The 20,785-nt window shown below is 41.5% G+C and overlaps 2 protein-coding genes across 2 annotated transcripts; both read right to left on the reverse strand.

Moving 5' to 3' along the window:
* Window positions 1-208: 208 nt before the first annotated feature.
* LOC145467942 (uncharacterized) lies at window positions 209-9,919 on the reverse strand. The gene is made up of 8 exons (XM_081451584.1): window positions 8,752-9,919; window positions 7,217-7,438; window positions 6,839-7,024; window positions 4,956-5,106; window positions 4,415-4,623; window positions 3,057-3,300; window positions 2,273-2,559; window positions 209-1,591 (listed from the first exon to the last, which is right to left on the reverse strand). The coding sequence occupies exons 1-8, from the start codon at window positions 9,076-9,078 to the stop codon at window positions 1,457-1,459; spliced, it is 1,761 nt and encodes a 586-aa protein (XP_081307710.1). The 5' UTR covers window positions 9,079-9,919; the 3' UTR covers window positions 209-1,456.
* Window positions 9,920-11,172: 1,253 nt separating this feature from the next.
* On the reverse strand, window positions 11,173-18,570 carry LOC145468031 (uncharacterized). The gene is made up of 8 exons (XM_081451695.1): window positions 18,201-18,570; window positions 17,354-17,575; window positions 16,973-17,158; window positions 15,762-15,912; window positions 15,219-15,427; window positions 13,914-14,151; window positions 13,130-13,416; window positions 11,173-11,457 (listed from the first exon to the last, which is right to left on the reverse strand). Exons 1-8 carry the CDS (start codon window positions 18,483-18,485, stop codon window positions 11,314-11,316), a joined length of 1,722 nt encoding a protein of 573 aa, XP_081307821.1. The 5' UTR covers window positions 18,486-18,570; the 3' UTR covers window positions 11,173-11,313.
* Window positions 18,571-20,785: the final 2,215 nt, after the last annotated feature.

Here is a 20,785-nt window from a genome sequence, read left to right on the forward strand (position 1 = left end):
TGCAAGCTCTAGGGCAGAGAAACCCTTTTAAAAAAAATATAATTATTTAAGACATAGAAAACATGTACCATGTTTCTATTGAGTTATAGAAACACGAGTGGAAGTTTGGGAGAACAATAACTGCTTTGGGAACACAAGCCATAGGCAAGTGTTTTCACAGCTTTTTCGAGTTCTCCCAAACTTTCACAAATGTTTCTACAGCTCGATAGAAACATGGAGAACATGTTTCTATTTATTTAAGAAAACACCGCAATGAAAAAAAGGGAAACAACTTGTTTACTTTAATCATCAAAATGTAAATTCTCTTTGCTCGCGCCATCATTATATCAACAGCTTGTGCTAGTTCTGTGTTTCTATCAAGTTATAGAGACACAATTTTTAACCAATCAGTGTGCATATTTTCTTAGGGCTGTTTTCTAAATATTGTTTTTAACTAGTAAATGTTCCAGTACATTTGTTATTAAAAGTTTTTCTTCATTATAGAGAAAGTATTCTTATAATTTGTCATATTATGAAAAACTGCTTTAGATTTAAATTAGCAAAAAGTTACAGGGATAGTAATACATAATTATTCTTTCTCGTTTTAAGAAACTTTTCTCGCATCATCCTGTGTGGGTCAAAGTTGGAGTTTAATTTCATAAACTGTGAACTGGCTCTCTACTGGAGTGAAGAGAACAGAGGAAGCCAACTCTTGCTGGCCTGAATATCTGCCTACCAATTTATTCCTTATACTCAACTGAGGAGCCTGTTCATTGTTTCTTAATAATTTATTAACTCCATGAAGTGCCATCTGTTTGCAAACTCTTTATCTTAGTCAATAATGGGGGTTGCTGGATATCAGTTAGAGAGGTCCAGAGTTTCGAAATTCACATAAACTTTAAGCAACTTTATTGAAGACAGTAACCCTCTCTGAAGTCTTGATTAGATATATATAAGAAATTATAAAAGCCAACAGTCTTATTTTTCTCGTGTCAACTTCCAAACCATCAAATGTTCGTCAGCTAAGTAACTAATAGTTAAACTAATAGTTTTCAGAAGGCAACATTCTCATAAAGAGAAGGAAGATTTTATGAGGTCACACCTCACTGCTAGCTAGTAAACACGGCAGCCATGTTGAAAGTCGGACCGGGTTTCTTCGCATCTGTCTCTGAATGTCTTGAGACCTTCAATTTTGTCATTTAAACTACTTTTTTGGAAACAGCTTTTTGGTTCATTTCATAAAGTTCCAAGTTCATCAAAAATACTCCGCTGCAAGTTGTATTTTGTACTCTCTTCTCGGTGTTTGGAAATGTGCTCAAACACGGTCTTTCGTGTTCGATTTATTACCTACATACAGTCTCCAGTGTTCCCACGGCTATTTACACTAGACATTTGATTTACTATAGTGATTGAAAAACCACTCTTTGATTTTAAAATGTTCAGTCTGCACTTGCAATACCCTGTCACAGGCAGCAATTTATGGTGCCACACTACTCTGAACTGATCGCATGAAGTGTAAGAAAGTAGGTAACTTGGCTACAATCTGCTCAGGTTCCCAGTTTTCTTCCTCAAGCATTCGGTCCCATTCTTTACAGTGAAGATGAATATCCGTCTGGACAGGCAAACAAGACGATACAAAAAGATTAACACCTATTTGACGGACGTTCCTCACAGACTGAGTAACTAACTAATTGACTGGACTGACTGACTGACTGACTGACTGACTGACTGACTGACTGACTGACTGACTGACTGACTGGCTGCCTGGCTGCCTGGCTGCCTGCCTGCCTGCCTGCCCGCCTGGCTTCCTGCCTGCCTGCCTGCCTGCCTGCCTGCCTGCCGGCCGGCCTGCGCGCCTGCCCGCCGGCCCGCCGGCCCACCCTCCCGCCTGCCCGCCTGCCCGCCTGCCCGCCTGCCCGCCTGCCCGCCTGCCCGCCTGCCCGCCTGCCCGCCTGCCCGCCTGACTGACTGACTGACTGACTGCCTGACTGCCTGCCTGACTGATTGGTTAGCTGGCTTACTGGCTGACTCCCTATCTGACAGACGGACGGACCGACTGGATGACTCACTGACTGACCAATTGACCAACTGACTCTAGCCAAGTGACCAGACTGACTGAGTGAGCGAGCGGTTAGCTCCTTGTGTTTAGGTTTTGTTCAAATCAAGCGTACATACGCAGGCTACCTAGAGTTCTTAGAAATCTCGCAAACAAGTTCCACAAAATGCGGAAACGTTTTCTACATTTATAAGAAGATGCAAGTTGCAGACTAAATTTTGGGAATTAAAACAATACCTCTGTATCTATTTCGTCAAAACCGCTCGCTTCAGTTTCGGCGGCATCCACGGTTTTCTCTTGATATTTGGAAATAAGCAAGGTAAACTTTTCGTCATCCATTTCATACTCGTAAATCCTTCTTCGACTTCGCCGCTGATAAAACAGGTCAAACCCATCTGGTCGCTCGGAAACTGGTGGCAGCGTTAATTGACCTTCCTCGATCTTCATTCCCATGAGGTAACTTTCTAATATTCTGTCTTCCTCTTCGGCTTGAGGCGTCCTGGGAACAAGGCCAATCACTGGGCCTGAGTAAAGAAAAAGAGTTAAACTCCGACTCGTCTCCAGTTGCATCTTATTTGTCTATTTACGAGAGAAACGCGAGAGAGATGTGGACGAGTCAAACCAGCACGGCACGAAGAGAAGGCTTTAATATTAAAAAGAGATAGAGAAGACGGCTGGGAACGAGTCAGTAAAAGGGGAAACGTGCAGTTAAATGTTTGGCCTCATATACGAGTCGTCTGCCTCGTTTACCAAGAAATCACGACTTCAGTAGAGCCGCATCCGTGATTGAAAGTGTAGTGTTTACTTTTTCAGTCACAGTCTTAAACGTTACAGTGTTAAACCAGGATATTATGTCTGGAAATTTTATTACAGGAACTGTTGAACATGGGGTACTCAAGTATTGCTACTGGAAGTGGAATTATGTTTGTGATTTAAGTTTCGTCGGTGACAGCGCATTCCGTAACACAGAAACGACATAGACTAATTACAAAACAAATAACAAAATCTGTTAATTTCTTACATGTTTTTACGAACAGTCGGTAATCACATTCCTTGGAAGGCATTACGATGTCTGCCTTCAGTCTCTGCTGTGTCTGAGAACACATGTAAAAACATGGCGTGTGTGATGAATCACTCTGCTCATCAGGCAACGTTTGAGCGCGAGCCATGACACTCATAACACTGAAGGGTGCACTGCGAGAGAACGCCATTGAACTTGCTCCGTCGCCTTCCTGTTCGCCACCATCTTTCTCGGTAAGCCATACCTGTTAAAAGAGAGGAGAACTAAGTGCGCTAAGGTAACCTGCGATCAGGCGTTCTTATTTTCCACCGCCAAGAACAGTAAGACCACCTGAGCGCATGTCACTTCTTTTGTGGCATTCCGTACTGTACATTTATACAATGCTATAGAAAATACAGCCAATCAGAATACAGGAAAGCCGTTGTATATTCGACGGTATTGCATCCAACCTGTATTACATCATGCGCCACGCGTATGTCGCATTGATTGTGTTGGCCACTGTATTTTCTATGGCATGGTATAAAATAGCTATGTAACGCTCTCTCGTGCTATACCATGAAATATCCCACGAGACACCCGTATTTTCATGGTATACATACACGCCTAAAGGCTCGTTTAAACCAAGAAAATACAAGTTTCTCGTGGGGTATTCCACGGTATACCACGAGAGAGAGTTGCATAACTAGCATCTGATGCACCACAAAGTAGCACACAGAACGGTATTCAAAAACAAAAAATAACGTTGTTACCATGGTAATAACCTCAGATTCCAGGTTTCTTTCCTACACGAGTAAAGCGGGAGCTCCATATGTTTGTTCTTTACCAAACACTAAGCAGCTTTGTCACCCAACTTGTTCATCCTGCCAGTTAGTATTTAGATTATTGTAGAAAGTCAATTTCTGGGTGCCGATCTTAGTCCATATAGGCTGTCTTCACACTTGCTGTCTTAGTACTTTGAACCAGTATCCAGTAACACGTTGGCCTATAGCATTAATGTAGCCCCCCTCCCTCCATCCTGCTTGTCAAGGGTTGTCCAATACACCCGAAAGATTCCTTTCCCTGATGTTTTAACTTGGGTTTACAGTTGATCTGCACCTCTAAATTTAAAACCTCTATTTTAATTCGTTCTTGTTAATCTGCACCTCTTGTTCTTAGGGCTGGGGCATTATTTGTGTTGTTTACCTATTGTTCCGTTTGGTCAAATTTACTAAAAGAACCTTGTAAACGGTGCAGGTCCGGTCCCTGGGTCTCAACAGCTGGGTACAAATGTTTTTATGTAATAGCCCAATTCTCCCCAATGCATTCTGACAAATTATTTCTCCTCAGGTAACAAATAAGATGAAATAAAAAAAGCTTACCTTGACACGAACATATCGACAAGTAGGAGTGTAGAAGGTGAAGTCGTATCTTACTTCTTCTTTAGCTGCACGGGATTCCAGACTCTCTTCAATGTGTTCAACTTCTATTTTTTCTAATCCTCCTTTAAATTTTGACTTCCAACCGAACTTTTGGTTTTCAACTTTTTGTTTGATTTCCTCAAGAGTAAAATATTCCTCTTCCAGGTCAGCTGAAACAATAAAAAAGGAAATATTTCATCTGGACTGCCTCTTTAGTTATACGGAAGAAGCTCTCCCATAACGCCACGCGCACTCAGTACGACCGAGAAGGAGGCCTGGAGGAGAGGCAACCACGAGAACATTCAATGTGGTTCATAGCCAGCGTAAAAGCCAAAATTGAATTGTTTTCGTAAAGCAAAGGCAAACATTGCAAACGGATACTATGAACGCTGTGCTCATTTCACTCTACAGATAATCCTACAACTTGTATGTCCATCGAAATGGAGACAAACCGCTGTCTTTTAGGACTACCATAGGCACAAACAAAAAATCTTTCACTCACCTTCATCGACCTTAGTTATGTAGGCGTGGCCGAAGTGACACCATATGTCTACTATGACCCTTTCTTCTTCCTTTTCTTTTTGAATGTTTTTTAGCACCATGAGGAGTTTATCTCTCAATTTTTCCATGCCAGTGAAGTCATCCTGCCTATTCTGTTCAATTAATATTTTGATAGTGAGCACGCGTATGAATTGCTGGTTTTCAGTGTCACGCCATTCAAAATACATCAAAATAAAAATCAAAACCGTTCAATAGACAAAGTCCAGAATCTGGAAAATAAAAGAAGGTAAATATGCAAAAACTCTCGCTAAGACTCTGGTCCCAGCAATTTTTCTTATGCAAGATATGCGGAGAAATTTTTTATCAAATTTATGGAGATTTGTATGGAGACGCCATGCCGGGTGCCCATCCGTATGGGCACCAACATGGCGGCCGGAAACCAACAGAAACATCTGTCACTGAGTTTTACTACAAAAGCGTGAATTTATCTCTCGAGGAAATCTAAAACATTAAAATAATCCTTTTTCTAAGACATGAACTGCTTAGATAACCAAATTCCCTGAAATAAGTCACTTTGTTAACCATCATGATTGCTCTCTAGGCCGTCATGTAAATGCCGCGTCACGCAAAAGCATAGAAATTCAAGCGTAGTGTATCACAAAACCAAAAACCTATTCGGAGCGAAAATTTTTATGAATATTAGTTTTCAGCTGCCCTTATACATCATTAAAGTAAAATCTCAGGAACATCAATAGTTTTGTAGTTTGAATTTTAGTGACGTCGTGTGAAAACCCGGCTATTGTTATTCCACAAACCCCTTTAAGCTTTCGCTTCTCGCGTCATGTACATAAAATCAAGGTCTGCTTTAAGAATGACAGAAATTGCAATAGCTAGTCAAACATTCCCGTCCCCAGAGCCTCCGTTTCTTTTGGTCACGTGGTCGGCGAAACGTCAAACGATATTTTAAGACGAGAAGCACTAGGGAGGAGAATGCCAGTCAAAAGGTTAGTTATTGTGTTGTATTTTGCATTTCTGGGCATGCGCAGAACACGCTTTCCACGCCAGTTATCCTAGGGATAACCCTGGGATGGACTATGGGATGGACTAGCATCCCATCCAGGGGATAAAAATACTCTTAGTCGCTTCGTGCTAATCCACCACAAGTTCGAGTAACAAGCGCACAAAAACTTTGTATCGAGGTTATTTACATTAATTGTATTGAAGTTCTTAACGACTGTTTTCAATATCTTCTCAAAAAGAAATAATTTCTAACAACACCAAATGTCGAAAACAAATTTTAAAGCTCATATTAAAATACTGGTGAAATGAAACTGATGATGAAATTTTACCTGTGATTGCACAATTTCTCTGAACTTTGAGAACTATTTTCCTCAGTTCCCATGGGAAATGTCTTTCGCGCTATTTCAGGCAACTATTTTATAATATTAATTCTCAACATACACTAAGATCGTCTTCTCAACACCTTCTGGCAATCCCGAAAGCGAGATTAAAGGCATCTGGCGAGAGAACGTTTGCTATGGCGGCACCAAGACTATGGAACTCAATCCCACTCGAGCTACAAGCTTTTCAATTCTTTTAATATTTAAATGATAAATATGTTTAAATATTTTACAATTTTTGCTAAGTTTATTCCGACCTATTATTTTTTTCCTTTTTTCTCCTTACTTTTAGCTTTTTAATAATTTTCAATGTAAAGCGTCCTGGACAATTATTGGATTTGGCATTATACAAATACTTTTATTGTTATTTACTATTATTTATTTATATCTTAAGCTTTTAGAAAATGCACAAAGGACTGTAATATACTTATAAGTTATTCTGGTGTAAGGTTTTTGGCCATTTAAAACTGAAATTGCTCTTTACCTGCATATCTTGTGAAGGTTGCTCTGATGGTTTCACTTCATAGATCGTTTCGCCAGAGTCGTCGTCATCAGGAGGTTGTACGATGGACAGCTTAAATTCGTGTTCCAGATCCAACTGGGTCGTATCCACGTGAACAAGCCGCACTCTGCGTTTATCTGACTGTGAGTGTCTCATCGAATTGACGTGCTGAGAAAAAAAACAATTGCAAGTGTCAGAGTGGCAGGTTAGGGCGGACCACTGAGAAAACGTTCTGATCAGTTCATGTTTAATTCTCGGAACAATTCAGGAATATTATTTTTATGAAGCGGATATAGTTTTACCAGATTTGGTGATTATTAGAAATATTCTCTCAATACAGTCACGATGCTCAGGTCTTACCACGGTTTCATTTATTTCCCGAATAGCTCTCTTTTGACTCTCAATAGAGCCCTTGATATAGAGCGAGCTATTAGAACCTTTTCTGTAGACTTTCAATATTGCCCCGGTTTTTTGTTCTATGTCGTTCAAATGCTCGCGGTTTCTTCCAATGACTGCACCCATATATATCTCGGGTATAAAGTCCAACTTTTTCCAAGAGCCTTGATCAGGGCTGTCTTCTCCCTAAACAAATATCAACAAAAAGCAGGAACATATGAATGAAGCTCGGAAAAGATGGAATCAAGAAAAGGGAGATAGGAATGAAGTGAGGAAGGGACGAAAGGAGGAAGGAAGGAAGGAAGGAAGGAAGGAAGGAGGGAGGGAGGTAGGGAAGGAAGGAAGGAAGGATGGAAGGGAGGGAGGAAGGAGAGAGGGAAGGAAGGAAGGAAGGAAGGAGGGAAGGAAGGAAGGAAGGAAGGAGGGAAGGAAGGAAGGAAGGGAGGAAGGAGGGAGGGAAGGAAGGGAGGGAGGGAGGAAGGAGGGAGGGAAGGAAGGAAGGAAGGAGGGAAGGAAGGAAGGAAGGAAGGAAGGAAGGAGGGAGGGAAGGAAGGAAGGGAGGGAGGAAGGAGGGAGGGAAGGAAGGAAGGAAGGAAGGAGGGAAGGGAGGGAGGAAGGAGAGAGGGAAGGAAGGAAGGAAGGAAGGAGGGAAGGAAGGAAGGAAGGAAGGATGGAAGGGAGGGAGGAAGGAGAGAGGGAAGGAAGGAAGGAAGGAAGGAAGGAGGGAAGGAAGGAAGGAAGGAGGGAAGGAAGGAAGGAAGGGAGGAAGGAGGGAGGGAAGGAAGGGAGGGAGGGAGGGAGGAAGGAGGGAGGGAAGGAAGGAAGGAAGGAGGGAAGGAAGGAAGGAAGGAAGGAAGGAGGGAGGGAAGGAAGGAAGGAAGGAGGGAAGGAAGGAAGGAAGGAAGGAAGGAGGGAGGGAAGGAAGGAAGGGAGGGAGGAAGGAGGGAGGGAAGGAAGGAAGGAAGGAAGGAAGGAGGGAAGGAAGGAAGGAGGGAGGGAAGGAAGGAAGGAAGGAAGGAAGGAAGGAAGGAGGGAGGGAAGGAAGGAAGGAAGGAGGGAGGGAAGGAAGGAAGGAGGGAAGGAAGGAAGGGAGGGAGGCAGGGAGGGAGGGTGGGAGGTAGGAAGGGAGACAGGAAGGAAGGAAGGAAGAAAGGAAGGAAGGAATGAACGAGGAAAGAAATCAGGGAGGGAGGGAGATAGGAAGGAGGCGTGAAGGAGAGATGGAATGAAGGGGAGGAGGAAGGGGGAAGGAAAGAAGGAAGGAAGAGAGGGAGGGAGGAAGGAACGAACGAAGGGAGAAAGCAAGTAAGCGAAGAAGCAGGGGAGGAAGGAAGGAATGAAGGAAGGAAGGAAGGAAGGGAAGGAGGGAGGGAGGAAGGGAGGAAGAAGAAATTGAGGGAGGGAGGAACAACTACTGAAGAAGGTGGTGAGGAGTTTGGGTAGGTCAATGACAGGAACATGTACAAAATAAGAACAAAGAAAGGACTTTTGAAAAGTACCTCTAAAATCATTTGGATGATCTTTTTTGCGTTTGAGCATTGTTCTGCTGTTCCTCTTATGTGGACTTGGTCATCTCTGATGTTTAACTCTTTAACTCCACTTTGCTCCTTTATATCTTTTATTCTCCATCCCTTTTTCCCTATAATAATCCCTGCCTTGCCCTTGGGTATTGGCATCACTTCTTCTTGGTACTCTGTATTAACATCCTTGTCATACCAGCTTGGTTCACCATCGTTTCTTCGTCTTCGTGGAACATCTTTACCACGCTTTGAATCACCCGACATGGCCACTAAAGAGAATAAACAGTTTAGACAAATGTTATACATAATACTTCAGTTTGAACCACACTAATTGTATGATCAAGAAAACCGGTGCAGTAGTACAATCTGCCCCTCTTCACTGAGCTTGGAATGAAAGCGGTTTCGCCCAAAACCAAAGCGAAATGTACAGAAACAGGGCAATTTTCAGTTGACTTTGAGATGATTACGTGTAGACATGCTGGGGCAAGGTTGATTAGAAATGCAGCAGTCGCCTAACAAGATACCAAGGAAAAGTAGGAAGCCTTAGCCAAGAGGAGTAGTCAGTAAACGCAAATTGTGACTGTTTTCGGTGGCTCCCGGCTTCGTTTTTTCAGGAATCCTGGTCTGACAAGCTGGCGCAGCTTCTTTGATTCGTAGTTTTAGTTTCTGCTAGCGCGCACATTAATCATTTATGATCATGAATATGAGCGCGTGCATGTTTATCAGACTGATTGAATATTCTTCCTGGTTCACTTAATCTTTCTGATTCAAAGCGCAATGTGTTCGTACAGTATGCGTGGCTAGCGCTTTCACTTGCACGTGGAGGCAAAATACGCGGGCTGCTAGGTCGCAAAATGAGAGAAGCAAAGCCAAGAGTGATTGTGCGAAGTAATATCTGAAAAGCTCATAACGCGTATTAATTATGCATATACGAACTCTCCTCTTCGACTTGAATTTATAAGTCCGTAAATTTGCTACAATAGTCTCTAAATCTGTATATACATTACAATAAATGTTTTTTAACCAGGGTGACCTCTTCAGCAAAAAAACTGATATCAATAACGGCCCTGCAAAAATAAAAGAACTTCAGTAAAAAAAAAGCCTTAAGAGCCTAAGTACAGCCACTAACTTTAACAGTAATTAAAAAGCTTGCGAGCTATAGAACTCTAAAATTCGAGTTTAAGGAATCATGACTGAGTTAAGATCCTTCATACTACATATTAACGGCCTATTGTCCTTTCAGAGAATTTCATTAACTATTTTTTCCGGACTGCCATTAACGCAGCCGATACTTTTTGGTCGTTACACTTCGCTTAGTAGGAAGACGTGTTGCGTGATTCTCCTGACATTCCGGGACGAGTCTTATTTCTTTTAACAGGCAATCGCGCTAGCCTAGGCATGCCTAGACCGGCCTCCATGTCTTTGGCTTCATTTCAAACGAGCCGTACGTATTATACTCTCAATCTAATTGTATGTAATACTTCTACAGAGTCGCTCATAGCGCACTACAGTGGTTATGAAGATAGCGGCTGTATTGTGAACGAAAAGCAACTAAGTTTTGACAATTCCTCGCACCTTAAATTAACGGTCCAACGAAGCGAACCCCTAGAGTCTTGTAGACCTTTCAGAATGGCGATTTGCTCCTCCTCTTCGCTCTGGTTTTTAAGTAAAGCGTTTTGATACCCTTGTTTCGTTATTTTTGACAAATTTGTTGATACAAGGACGCTCTTTCCGCTTCTAAGCCAGCTGCCTAGTAACTGCAGTGTCGTTTCGTCGAAATTGACCTTTAGGCTCGAGTCTTTCTCGGAAAAATGTGGGCCCAAAAACACAACAAATGCTTATTTAACAGGGGGAGGGATGGCTGTCAAATAATTATGATCCACGATTTCCCATTTTCATGTGTTTCATTTTCCAAAGAAACGAAGAAAAACTATGGAATGTAGCACAATGAAAATGTTATTACAAACCGGAAGTTTACGAGTAAAGAGGAAGCGTAATCGCGGCCGTTAAATAAGAAGACTGGTTCGAGGTGGGGACAAGTAGCTTTGTTACTAATTAGACTCTGATTAGGACTTTTTTTAGTCTAGAGCCGCGCATTATATTATTTAATATCGTTCCCAGAGCCCTTTCTCTTTGTCCACTTGGTTTTGCAGTAATATGTTTCTAGCCTTCTAATCCACTGGACTCGAGTTCGAAACCAGAGTAACAAATTAATCCGCATTTCCTTTACCTAAGGATATTTCATAGCTAAACACATTCACGGTCGTCGAACCAACCTCCGCTCGAGGCGGTACTGCTGTCTCAACCTGAGCTCGATGCGACAACTGGGCTTCCTATCCTGGGAGCCAAGAAAATACACTAATTTCAATTAGACAGGAAAAACAGTCACCCAATAAATTTTCACTCTCTTTGTTTTCCTGTGTTTTATTAAAGCTTACAAAGCAAGTGGCTCAGTAGGTGATTTGCATGATGACGTCATTTGACTACAACAACCAGAATCCTTTACTTTTTCCAAGGTGACTCTGAAGTCAAACCATTCCTTCACTGGCCACCAGTTACATTTATCTGAACTTCTCTTAGAAATTGTAAAAAAGAAGGTAGTTTGTCGACTATCTGTTCTGCTTCCCAGTCATTTCCTTCAGCAAGCACCTGGTCCCATTCCTCACAGTGAAGATGTATGTCAGTCTACGCGGCAAAAGAGAGCAAAACAAAATAAAATTTAATTAGTTTCTTACTTTGAGCGAGTGAGGGAGAGAGTGCATGAGTGATCGAGATGGAATTGTTAGAGCAGTGCGATTGGGAACCATTCACAACGTTTCCTTTGCGTTTTTTTTTTTTTTTTAATTTTAATTACACCGCACGTATTACATCACATTTACAGTACGTTACTTACATTGCAACACGTGCTACTAACAACCCAGTACTTAAATCTAGTTAAAATAAGCCACATCACTAATTTGTATCTATCACTGCGTACAAAATGTTATTTTACATTTATTACCTACTTACATTGCGCCATATTACTTAGTTACAAACATCACTTACGAATAAACCAATCTAAATCAGAGTTGCTGAGGTTAGGCGCTGAGAATTACGATATCGAAAAGAACTTATAAAATCTAACATTAAGTGAAAACCCTATCTACGCCCTAGGAGTTCATTTTTCGTGTGACGAACAACTTGAAGCAAAAAAAAAAAATTTGATCGTTCCTTTGCGTATTGAAATGCTCTATATTAATCGGCGAGTTTTAATTTAGGAAGCCGTTTCATACATCTAAACTTTATGGGTACAGTGTACGTTCTGCTCTGCATGCCATGTTGTAATCGGTTGACGGTACCAATCGTAAAATAACGAAACAAACAACGAAGTCACTAAACGGTTCCAACTTGCGCGTTTATTCTCCTCGCGATGACGGTATGCGAATATTTACTTACAACACGATCTCGATAATACGACAGAACAAAACAAAAGGCTCAAAATACAAAATCTCGTATTACATGTCAATTGTTAACTCGGGGAACACAACATGTCACGGTCACGCAACTATTAGTCTCTTGGCATGCCATGTCCTCTGGTATTCAGTGGCTCGTTACATTCTCCTCAAGGGAACAGAACGCTAGCACTTGGAACAAAACGGCGTGATTACGTCACTCTCTCTCCGTTAAAGTGGCGACCGCTGGCGATGAAAATAAACTTGCGAAGCAAACGAGTTGTTATGCCAAAACTGTCCCTACAGTCACGAAGATACGCTCGTTCTCATCTCCTTGCGCGAGAAAATGGAATTGTTTCAAACTAGTAATAATTAATTGTGGGAAATAATTGCTGCTTGCACGCAAAGGAGGAACGGATGTTCACAAGAGACTATGATCTTGGATCGACTCTAGGCTCTCGACTCCACGAGGCATCCTGATCATAAAATTTATGGGAAATCAGACAATGAAAAAAACGAGAGAATAGCAGAATTACGACAAATAGCCAACCGTTCACAGCAGGAAAAAAGCTCTACACCGTAAAAGTCACGCAAGAATTCACGGTCTAGTTGCTTCAAGGGAAGGTAAAACCTTATACGCCTGATTGGTTAGCTGGCTCGCTGGCTGACTCCCTATCTGACGGACGGACGGACCGACTGGCTGACTCACTGACTGACCAACTGAATCTAGCCAAGTGACCAGACTGACTGAGAGAGCGAGCGGTGAGCTCCTTGTGTTTAGGTTTTGTTCAAATCAAGCGTACATACGCAGGCTACCTAGAGTTCTTAGAAATCTCGAAAACAAGTTCCACAAAATGCGGAAACGTTTCCTTCATTTACAAGAAGATGCAAGTTGCAGAGTAAATTTTGGAAGATTAAAACAATACCTCTGTATCTATTTCGTCAAAACCGCTCGCTTCAGTTTCGGCGGCATCCACGGTTTTCTCTTGATATTTGGAAATAAGCAAGGTAAACTTTTCGTCATCCATTTCATACTCGTAAATCCTTCTTCGACTTCGCCGCTGATAAAACAGGTCAAACCCATCTGGTCGCTCGGAAACTGGTGGCAGCGTTAATTGACCTTCCTCGATCTTCATTCCCATGAGGTAACTTTCTAATATTCTGTCTTCCTCTTCGGCTTGAGGCGTCCTGGGAACGAGGCCAATCACTGGGCCTGAGTAAAGAACAAGAGTTAAACTCCGACTCGTCTCCAGTTGCATCTTATTTGTCTATTTACGAGAGAAACGCGAGTGAGATGTGGACGAGTCAGACCAGCACGGCACGAAGAGAAGGCTTTAATATTAAAAAGAGATACAGAAGACGGCCGGGAACGAGCCAGTAAAAGGGGAAACGTGCAGTTAAATGTTTGGCCTCATATACGAGTCGTCTGCCTCGTTTACCAAGAAATCACGACTTCAGTAGAGCCGCATCCGTGATTGAAAGTGTAGTGTTTACTTTTTCAGTCACAGTCTTAAACGTTACAGTGTTAAACCAGGATATTATGTCTGGAAATTTTATTACAGGAACTGTTGAACATGGGGTACTCAAGTATTGCTACTGGAAGTGGAATTATGTTTGTGATTTAAGTTTCGTCGGTGACAGCGCATTCCGTAACACAGAAACGACATAGACTAATTACAAAACAAATAACAAAATCTGTTAATTTCTTACATGTTTTTACGAACAGTCGGTAATCACATTCCTTGGAAGGCATTACGATGTCTGCCTTCAGTCTCTGCTGCGTCTGAGAACACATGTAAAAACATGGCGTGTGTGATGAATCACTCTGCTCATCAGGCAACGCGTGACTCGTGACATTCATAACACTGAAGGGTGCACTGCGAGAGAACGCCATTGAACTTGCTCCGTCGCCTTCCTGTTCGCCACCATCTTTCTCGGTAAGCCATACCTGTTAAAAGACAGGAGAACTAAGTGCGCTAAGGTAACCTGCGATCAGGCGTTCTTATTTTCCATCGCCAAGAACAGTAAGACCACCTGATCGCATGTCACTTCTTTTGTGGCATTCCGTACTTTACATTTATACCATGCCATACAAAATACAGCCAATCAGAATACAGGAAAGCCGTTTTACATTCGACGGTATAACACCCAACCTTCCTATTGTGCGTCACGCGTATGTCGCATTGATTATGTTTGCCACTATTGCATGGTATAAGATAGATATGTAACGCTCTCCCGTGGTATTCCATGGAATATCCCACGAGTCTCTCGTAATTTCTTGATATACGCACTCGCCTAAATGCTCATGTAAACCAAGTGTCTCGTGGGATATTCCACAGTATACCACGTGAGAGAGTTGCATAACTAGCATCTGATGCACCACAAACCAGCACACAGAACGGTATTCAAAAACAAAAAAATAACGTTGCCACCATGGTAATAACCTCAGATCCAGGTTTCTCTCCTGCATGAGTAAAGCAGGAGCTCCATATGTTTGTTCTTTACCAAACACTAAGCAGCTTTGTCACCCAACTCTTTCACCCAGTTAACATTTAGATTATTGTAGAAAGTCGATTTCTGGGTGCCGATCTGAGTACATACAGGTTGTGTTCACACTTGCTGTCCAGTAACACGTTGGCCTATAGTATTAATGTAGCCCCCCTCCCTCCATCCTGCTTCTCAAGGGTTGTCCAATACACCCGAAGGATTCCTTTCCCTGATGTTTTAACTTGGGTCTACAGTTGATCTGCACCTCTAAATTTAAAACCTCTATTTTAATTCGTTCGTGTTAATCTGCACCTTTTTTTCTTAGGGCTGGGGAATTATTTGTGTTGTTTACCTATTGTTCCGTTTGGTCAAATTTACTAAAAAGAACCTTGTAAACGGTGCAGGTCCGGCCCCTGGGTCTCAACAGCTGGGTACAAATGTTTTTATGTAATAGCCCAATTCTCCCCAATGCATTCTGACAAATTATTTCTCCTCAGTTAACAAATACGATGAAATAAAAAAGCTTACCTTGACACGAACATATCGACAAGTAGGAGTGTAGAAGGTGAAGTCGTATCTTACTTCTTCTTTAGCTGCACGGGATTTCAGACTCTCTTCAATGTGTTCAACTTCTATTTTTTCTAATCCTCCTTTAAATTTTGACTTCCAACCGAACTTTTGGTTTTCAACTTTTTGTTTGATTTCCTCAAGAGTAAAATATTCCTCTTCCAGGTCAGCTGAAACAATAAAAAAGGAAATATTTCATCTGGACTGCCTCTTTAGTTATACGGAAGAAGCTCTCCCATAACGCCACGCGCACTCAGTACGACCGAGAAGGAGGCCTGGAGGAGAGGCAACCACGAGAACATTCAATGTGGTTCATAGCCAGCGTAAAAGCCAAAATTGAATTGTTTTCGTGAAGCAGAGACAAACATTGCAAACGTATACTATTATCGCTGTGTTCGTTTCACTCTACAGATAATCCTACAATTTTTATGTCCATCGAAATGGAGACAAACCGCTGTCTTTTAGGACTAACAATAGGCACAAACAAAAAAATCTTTCACTCACCTTCATAGATCTTAGTTATGTAGGCGTGGCCAAAGTGACACCATATGTCTACTATGACCCTTTCTTCTTCCTTTTCTTTTTGAATGTTTTTTAGCACCATGAGGAGTTTATCTCTCAATTTTTCCATGCCCGAGAAGTCATCCTGCCTATTCTGTTCAATTAATATTTTGATAGTGAGTACGCGTATGAATTGTTTTTCCACAAACCTCTTTACAACTTAAAGGCTTTCGCTTCTCCCATCATGCACATAAAATCAAGGTCTGCTTTAAGAAATGACAGAAATTGCAGTAGCTAGTCAAATGGTTAATTATTGTGTTGTATTTTTGCATTTTTGGGCATGCGCAAGACACTTTTTCCACCTAGGTGTAAACAGCGATACCAGCGAACTTAATGCTGGGGGTAACCCTGCGATGAACTAGCATCCCATCCAGCGGGGAGTAGAAATACTCCTAGTCGCTTCATGCTAACCACAAGTTCCAGTAACAAGCGGACAAAAACTTTGTACCGAGGTTATTTACATTGTATTGCAAAGTTCTGTGCGACTGTTTTAAATATCGTCTCAAAAGAAAGCATTTCTAAGAACACCAAATGTCGAAAACAAATTTTGAAATTCATATGAAACACTTGAAATGGTGAAATGAATGGCGTACTGGTGAAATGAAACTGATGATGAAATTTTGCCTGTGATTGCACAATTTTTCTGAACTTTGAGATTTATTTTCTTGCATTCCCATGGGAAATGCTTTTGGCGTTATTTCAGGCAACTATTTTATAATATTAATTCTCAACGAACACTAAGATCGTCTTCTCAACACCTTCTGGCGACCCCGAAAGCGAGACTACAGGCATCTAGTGAGAGAACGTTTGCTATGGCGGCACCAAGACTATGGAACTCAATCCCACTCGAGCTACAAGCTTTTCAATTCTTTTAATTTTAGATGATAAATGTTTAAATATCTTAGAATTTTAACTAAGTTTACTGCGACCTATTATTTGTTTTTCTTTTTTCCCTTTCTTTTAGCTTTTTAATAATTTTTAATGTAAAGCGTCCTGGACAATTAATGGATTTGGCGCTATACAAATACTTTTATTGTTATTTAGTATTATTTATTTATATCTTAAGCTTTTAGAAAATGCCAAAGGACTGTAATACGCTTAAAGTTATTCTGGTACAAGGTTTTTGTCCATTTAAAACTGAAATTGCTCTTTACCTGCATATCTTGTGAAGGCTGCCCTGATGGTTTCACTTCATAGATCGTTTCGCTAGAGTCGCCGTCATCAGGAGGTTGTACACTAGACAGCTTAAATTCGCTTTCCGGGTCCAACTGGGTCGTATCCACATGAACAAGCCGCACTGTGCGTTTATCTGACTGTGAATGTCTCATCGAATTGACGTCCTGAGAAAAATAAAAACGATTTTAAGTGTCTGAAGGATTAGTGCGGACCACTTGGAAAACGTTTTAATCAATTCATATTTAATATTCAGAAAAATTCAGGAATATTAATTTTTATGAGGGAACATAGTTTTACCAGAAACGTTTGGTGATTATTAGAAATATTCTCTCAAAACAGTCACGATGTTCAGGTCTTACCACGGTTTCATTTATTTCCCGAATAGCTCTCTTTTGACTCTCAATAGAGCCTTTGATATAGAGCGAGCTATTAGAACCTTTTCTGTAGACTTTCAATATTGCCCCTGTATTTTGTTCTATGTCTTTCAAGTGCTCGCGGTTTCTTCCAATGACTGCACCCATATATATCTCGGGTATGAAGTCCAACTTTTTCCATGCGCCTTGATCAGGGCTGTCTTCTCCCTAACCAAATATCAACAAAAAAGCAGGAACATATGAATGAAGCTCGGAAAAGACGGAATCAGGGGGAGGGAGATAGGAAGGAAGTGAGGAAGGACGAAAGGAGGGAGGGAGGGAGGAAGGAAGGAAGAAAAAATGAGGGAAGAAATCAGGGAGGGAGGGAGATAAGGAGGAGGCGTGAACGAGAAAGGCAATGAAGGGGAGGAGGAGGGGGGAAGGAAGGAAGGAAGGAAGGAAAGAAGGAAGGGAGGGAGGGAGGAAGGAAGGAGGTAAGGAAGAAAAGAAGGAAAGAAGGACGGAAGGAAGGAAAAAAGGAAGGAAGGAAGGAAAGAAGGACGGAAAGAAGGAAGGAAGGAAGGAAGGAAAGAAGGACAGAAGGAAGGAAAGAAGGACAGAAGGAAGCAAAGAAAGAAGGACGGAAGGAAGGAAGAAAGGAAGGAAGGAGGGAAGGGAGAAAGGAAGGAAAGAAGGAAGGAAGGAAGGAAGGAAGGAAGGGAGGAACAAATGAAGGAAGGAAGGGAAGGAGGGAGGGAGGAACAACTACAGAAGAAGGAAGTGAGGAATTTGGTTAGGTCAGTGACAGGAACATGCACAAAATTAGAACAAAGAAAGGACTTTTGAAAAGTACCTCTAAAATCATGTTGATGATCTTTTTTACGTTTGAGCATTGTTCTTCTGTTCCTCTTATGTGGACTTGGTCATCGCTGATGTTTAACTCTTTAACTCCAGTTTGCTCCTTTATATCTTTTATTCTCCAACCCTTTTTTCCTATTATAATCCCTGCCTTGCCATTGGGGATTGGCATCACCTCTTCTTGATAATCTGTATTAACAGCTTTGTCATACCAGCTTGGTTCACCATCGTTTCTTCGTCTTCGTGGGTCATCTTTGCCATGCTTTGAATCACGCGACATTGCTACCAAATAGAATAAACAGTTCAGAAAAATGTTAATACATATTACTTCAGTTTCAACCACACTAATTTTATGATCAAGAGGACCGGCGCATAGTACGATCTGTCCCTCTTCATTGAGCTTGCAATGAAAGAAGTGTTTTTACGCTTCGCCCGAAACGAAGGGCAATTTTCAGTTAACTACGGGATGATAACGGGTAGAGAATGCTCGAAACAATTTGCTCTGGACGTCACGGAACTTTCACCGGTTTTGATTGGTCCATTTCCTCCATCACACCGTAAAACTCTAGCAAAGGGCCGGATTTACTTTTTTGAGCGGGGGTTGTTGGGCAATTCCAAAAAAGAATACCTGCACGCATAGCAAAAACTGCCGAAACAAAAGTCGTGCAAGCTAAGGAGAGCCATGAAAAATCGAGCAAGTGCTTTCTACTCTCCAGGTCCTGCCTTTGATGTTAAAAAAATTCATGCACAAACTATTCCCCACCAAAAAAAATCATGCACAACCTAAAGGTGAGGAAAAAAACTCATGCCCCAGAAAATTGCCCACCTCCCCTTCACTCCCTTAGGGGGCAAGATTGATTAGAAATGTAACTGAGTCGCCTAACAAGATACTAATAAAAAGTAGGAAAGTGTAAACCTTAGCCAAGAGGAATGGTCAGTAAACGCAAATTTTGACTGTTTTCGGTGGCTCCCGGATTCGTTTTCTCAGGAAACTGATCTGGCAAGCTGGCACAACTGCTTTGATTCGTAATCATTCATGAGTATCATGCATGTTTATCAGATTGATTTTATATTCTTCCTGACTCATTTCATCTTTCTGATTCAAAGCGCAATGTGTTCGTACAGTACGCGTGGCTGGCGCTTTCGTTTGCACGCGGTGGCAAAATACGCGGGCGGCTAGACCGCAAAATGAGAGGGGCAAAGCCAAGAGTAATTGTGCGAAATAATCTCTGAAAAGCTCATAACGTGTATTAATTATTCATATAAGAACTCTACTCTTCGACTTGAATTTATAAGTCCGTAAATTTGCTACAATAGTCTCTCAATCTGTATAAACTACATATTAACGGTCTATATTTGTCCTTTTAGAGAATTTCACTACCTATTTTTCCCCGGCTGCCATCTAGTCTCCTTCGATCGCGGCCGATACTTTCTGGTCATTACACTACGTTCAGTGGTGAGACATCTTGCGTGATGTTCCTAATTCCGTGACGAGTCTAATTTTAACTTATCAGGCAATCAAGCGAGCCCAGACCTGCATGTATTTGACTTCATTTTAAATGAGTCATATTATACTCTAAATCTAACTCTATGTAATACTTCCACAGACTCGCTCATAGCACACAATAGTTGTTATGAAGATGGCAGCTGTACTGTAAACGAAAAGCAAATAGGTTTTCGCGATTCCTCGTACCTTAATTTAACGTTCCAACGAGGCGAACCCCCGGAGTCTTGTAAACCTTTCAAAATTTGCTCTTCCTCTTGGCTCTGGTTTTTAAGTGACGCTGATACCCTTGTTTTGTTATTTTTGACAAATTTGCGGATACAAGGACGCTGTTTCCGCTTCTAAGCTAACTGCTTAGTAACTACAGGATATCGTTTCGTCGAAAATGACCTTTTGGCTCGAGTCTTTCTCGGAAAAACGTGAGCCAGTAAACAAAACAAATGCTTACCTAACAGGGGGAGGGATGGCTCTCCGTAATTGTGACCGACGGTTTTTCATTTTCATGAGTTTCAGTTTCATGAGTTTCATTTCCTGAAGAAACGAAGAAAAACTATAGACCGTAGTGCAATGAAAATGTTATTAGAAACCGGAAGTTGGGAAGTGAAGATTTTAAGAGGAAGCGTAACCGTGGCCGTTAAATAATAAGACTGGTTCGAGGTAGGGACAAGTGGCTTTTGTTACTTATTAGGACATTTATTTTTTGCGTCTTGCTTGGAGCCGCCATTGTTATTTGGCTGGGTTCACGAGAAGAATGTCGTTCCCAGGGCCTTTTCTCTTTGTCCACTTGCATTGGTTGTGCAATAACATGTTTCTCGCCTTCAGATCCAATCCACTGGACTCCTGTTCGAAACCATTTACAAATCAATCGGCATTCAAATTTCCTTTAACTAAAGATATTGTACAGCTGAACACATTTGTCGTCAAACCACACTCCGCTCAAGGCTGTAAGCACTCTGGCGATACTGCTGTCGCAACCTGAGCTCGATACAACAACTGGGTTTCCTCTTCGGGCGACAAGAAAAAACACTAATTTCAATTTGACAGTAAAAACAGTCACAATAAATTTTCTATTTCTC

This window comes from Orbicella franksi, chromosome 14 (genome assembly GCF_964199315.1).
Source record: "Orbicella franksi chromosome 14, jaOrbFran1.1, whole genome shotgun sequence".
In the NCBI taxonomy this organism is placed as follows: domain Eukaryota; kingdom Metazoa; phylum Cnidaria; class Anthozoa; order Scleractinia; family Merulinidae; genus Orbicella; species Orbicella franksi.

What these genes read in the sequence shown, in the direction of transcription:
- LOC145467942 (XM_081451584.1), bottom strand. Translation starts at nt 9,078, where the DNA reads ATGTATAACATTTGTCTAAACTGTTTATTCTCTTTAGTGGCCATGTCG. An exon ending in GTCGATATGTTCGTGTCAAG is followed by an intron (nt 3,301 to 4,414) that starts GTAAGCTTTTTT and finishes CTCTTTTAACAG; the next exon opens with GTATGGCTTACCGAGAAAGA. An exon ending in CCGACTGTTCGTAAAAACAT is followed by an intron (nt 2,560 to 3,056) that starts GTAAGAAATTAA and finishes TTCTTTACTCAG; the next exon opens with GCCCAGTGATTGGCCTTGTT.
- LOC145468031 (XM_081451695.1), bottom strand. Translation starts at nt 18,485, where the DNA reads ATGTCGCGTGATTCAAAGCATGGCAAAGATGACCCACGAAGACGAAGA. An exon ending in TCATCAACATGATTTTAGAG is followed by an intron (nt 17,576 to 18,200) that starts GTACTTTTCAAA and finishes ATATTTGGTTAG; the next exon opens with GGAGAAGACAGCCCTGATCA. An exon ending in CCGACTGTTCGTAAAAACAT is followed by an intron (nt 13,417 to 13,913) that starts GTAAGAAATTAA and finishes TTCTTTACTCAG; the next exon opens with GCCCAGTGATTGGCCTCGTT.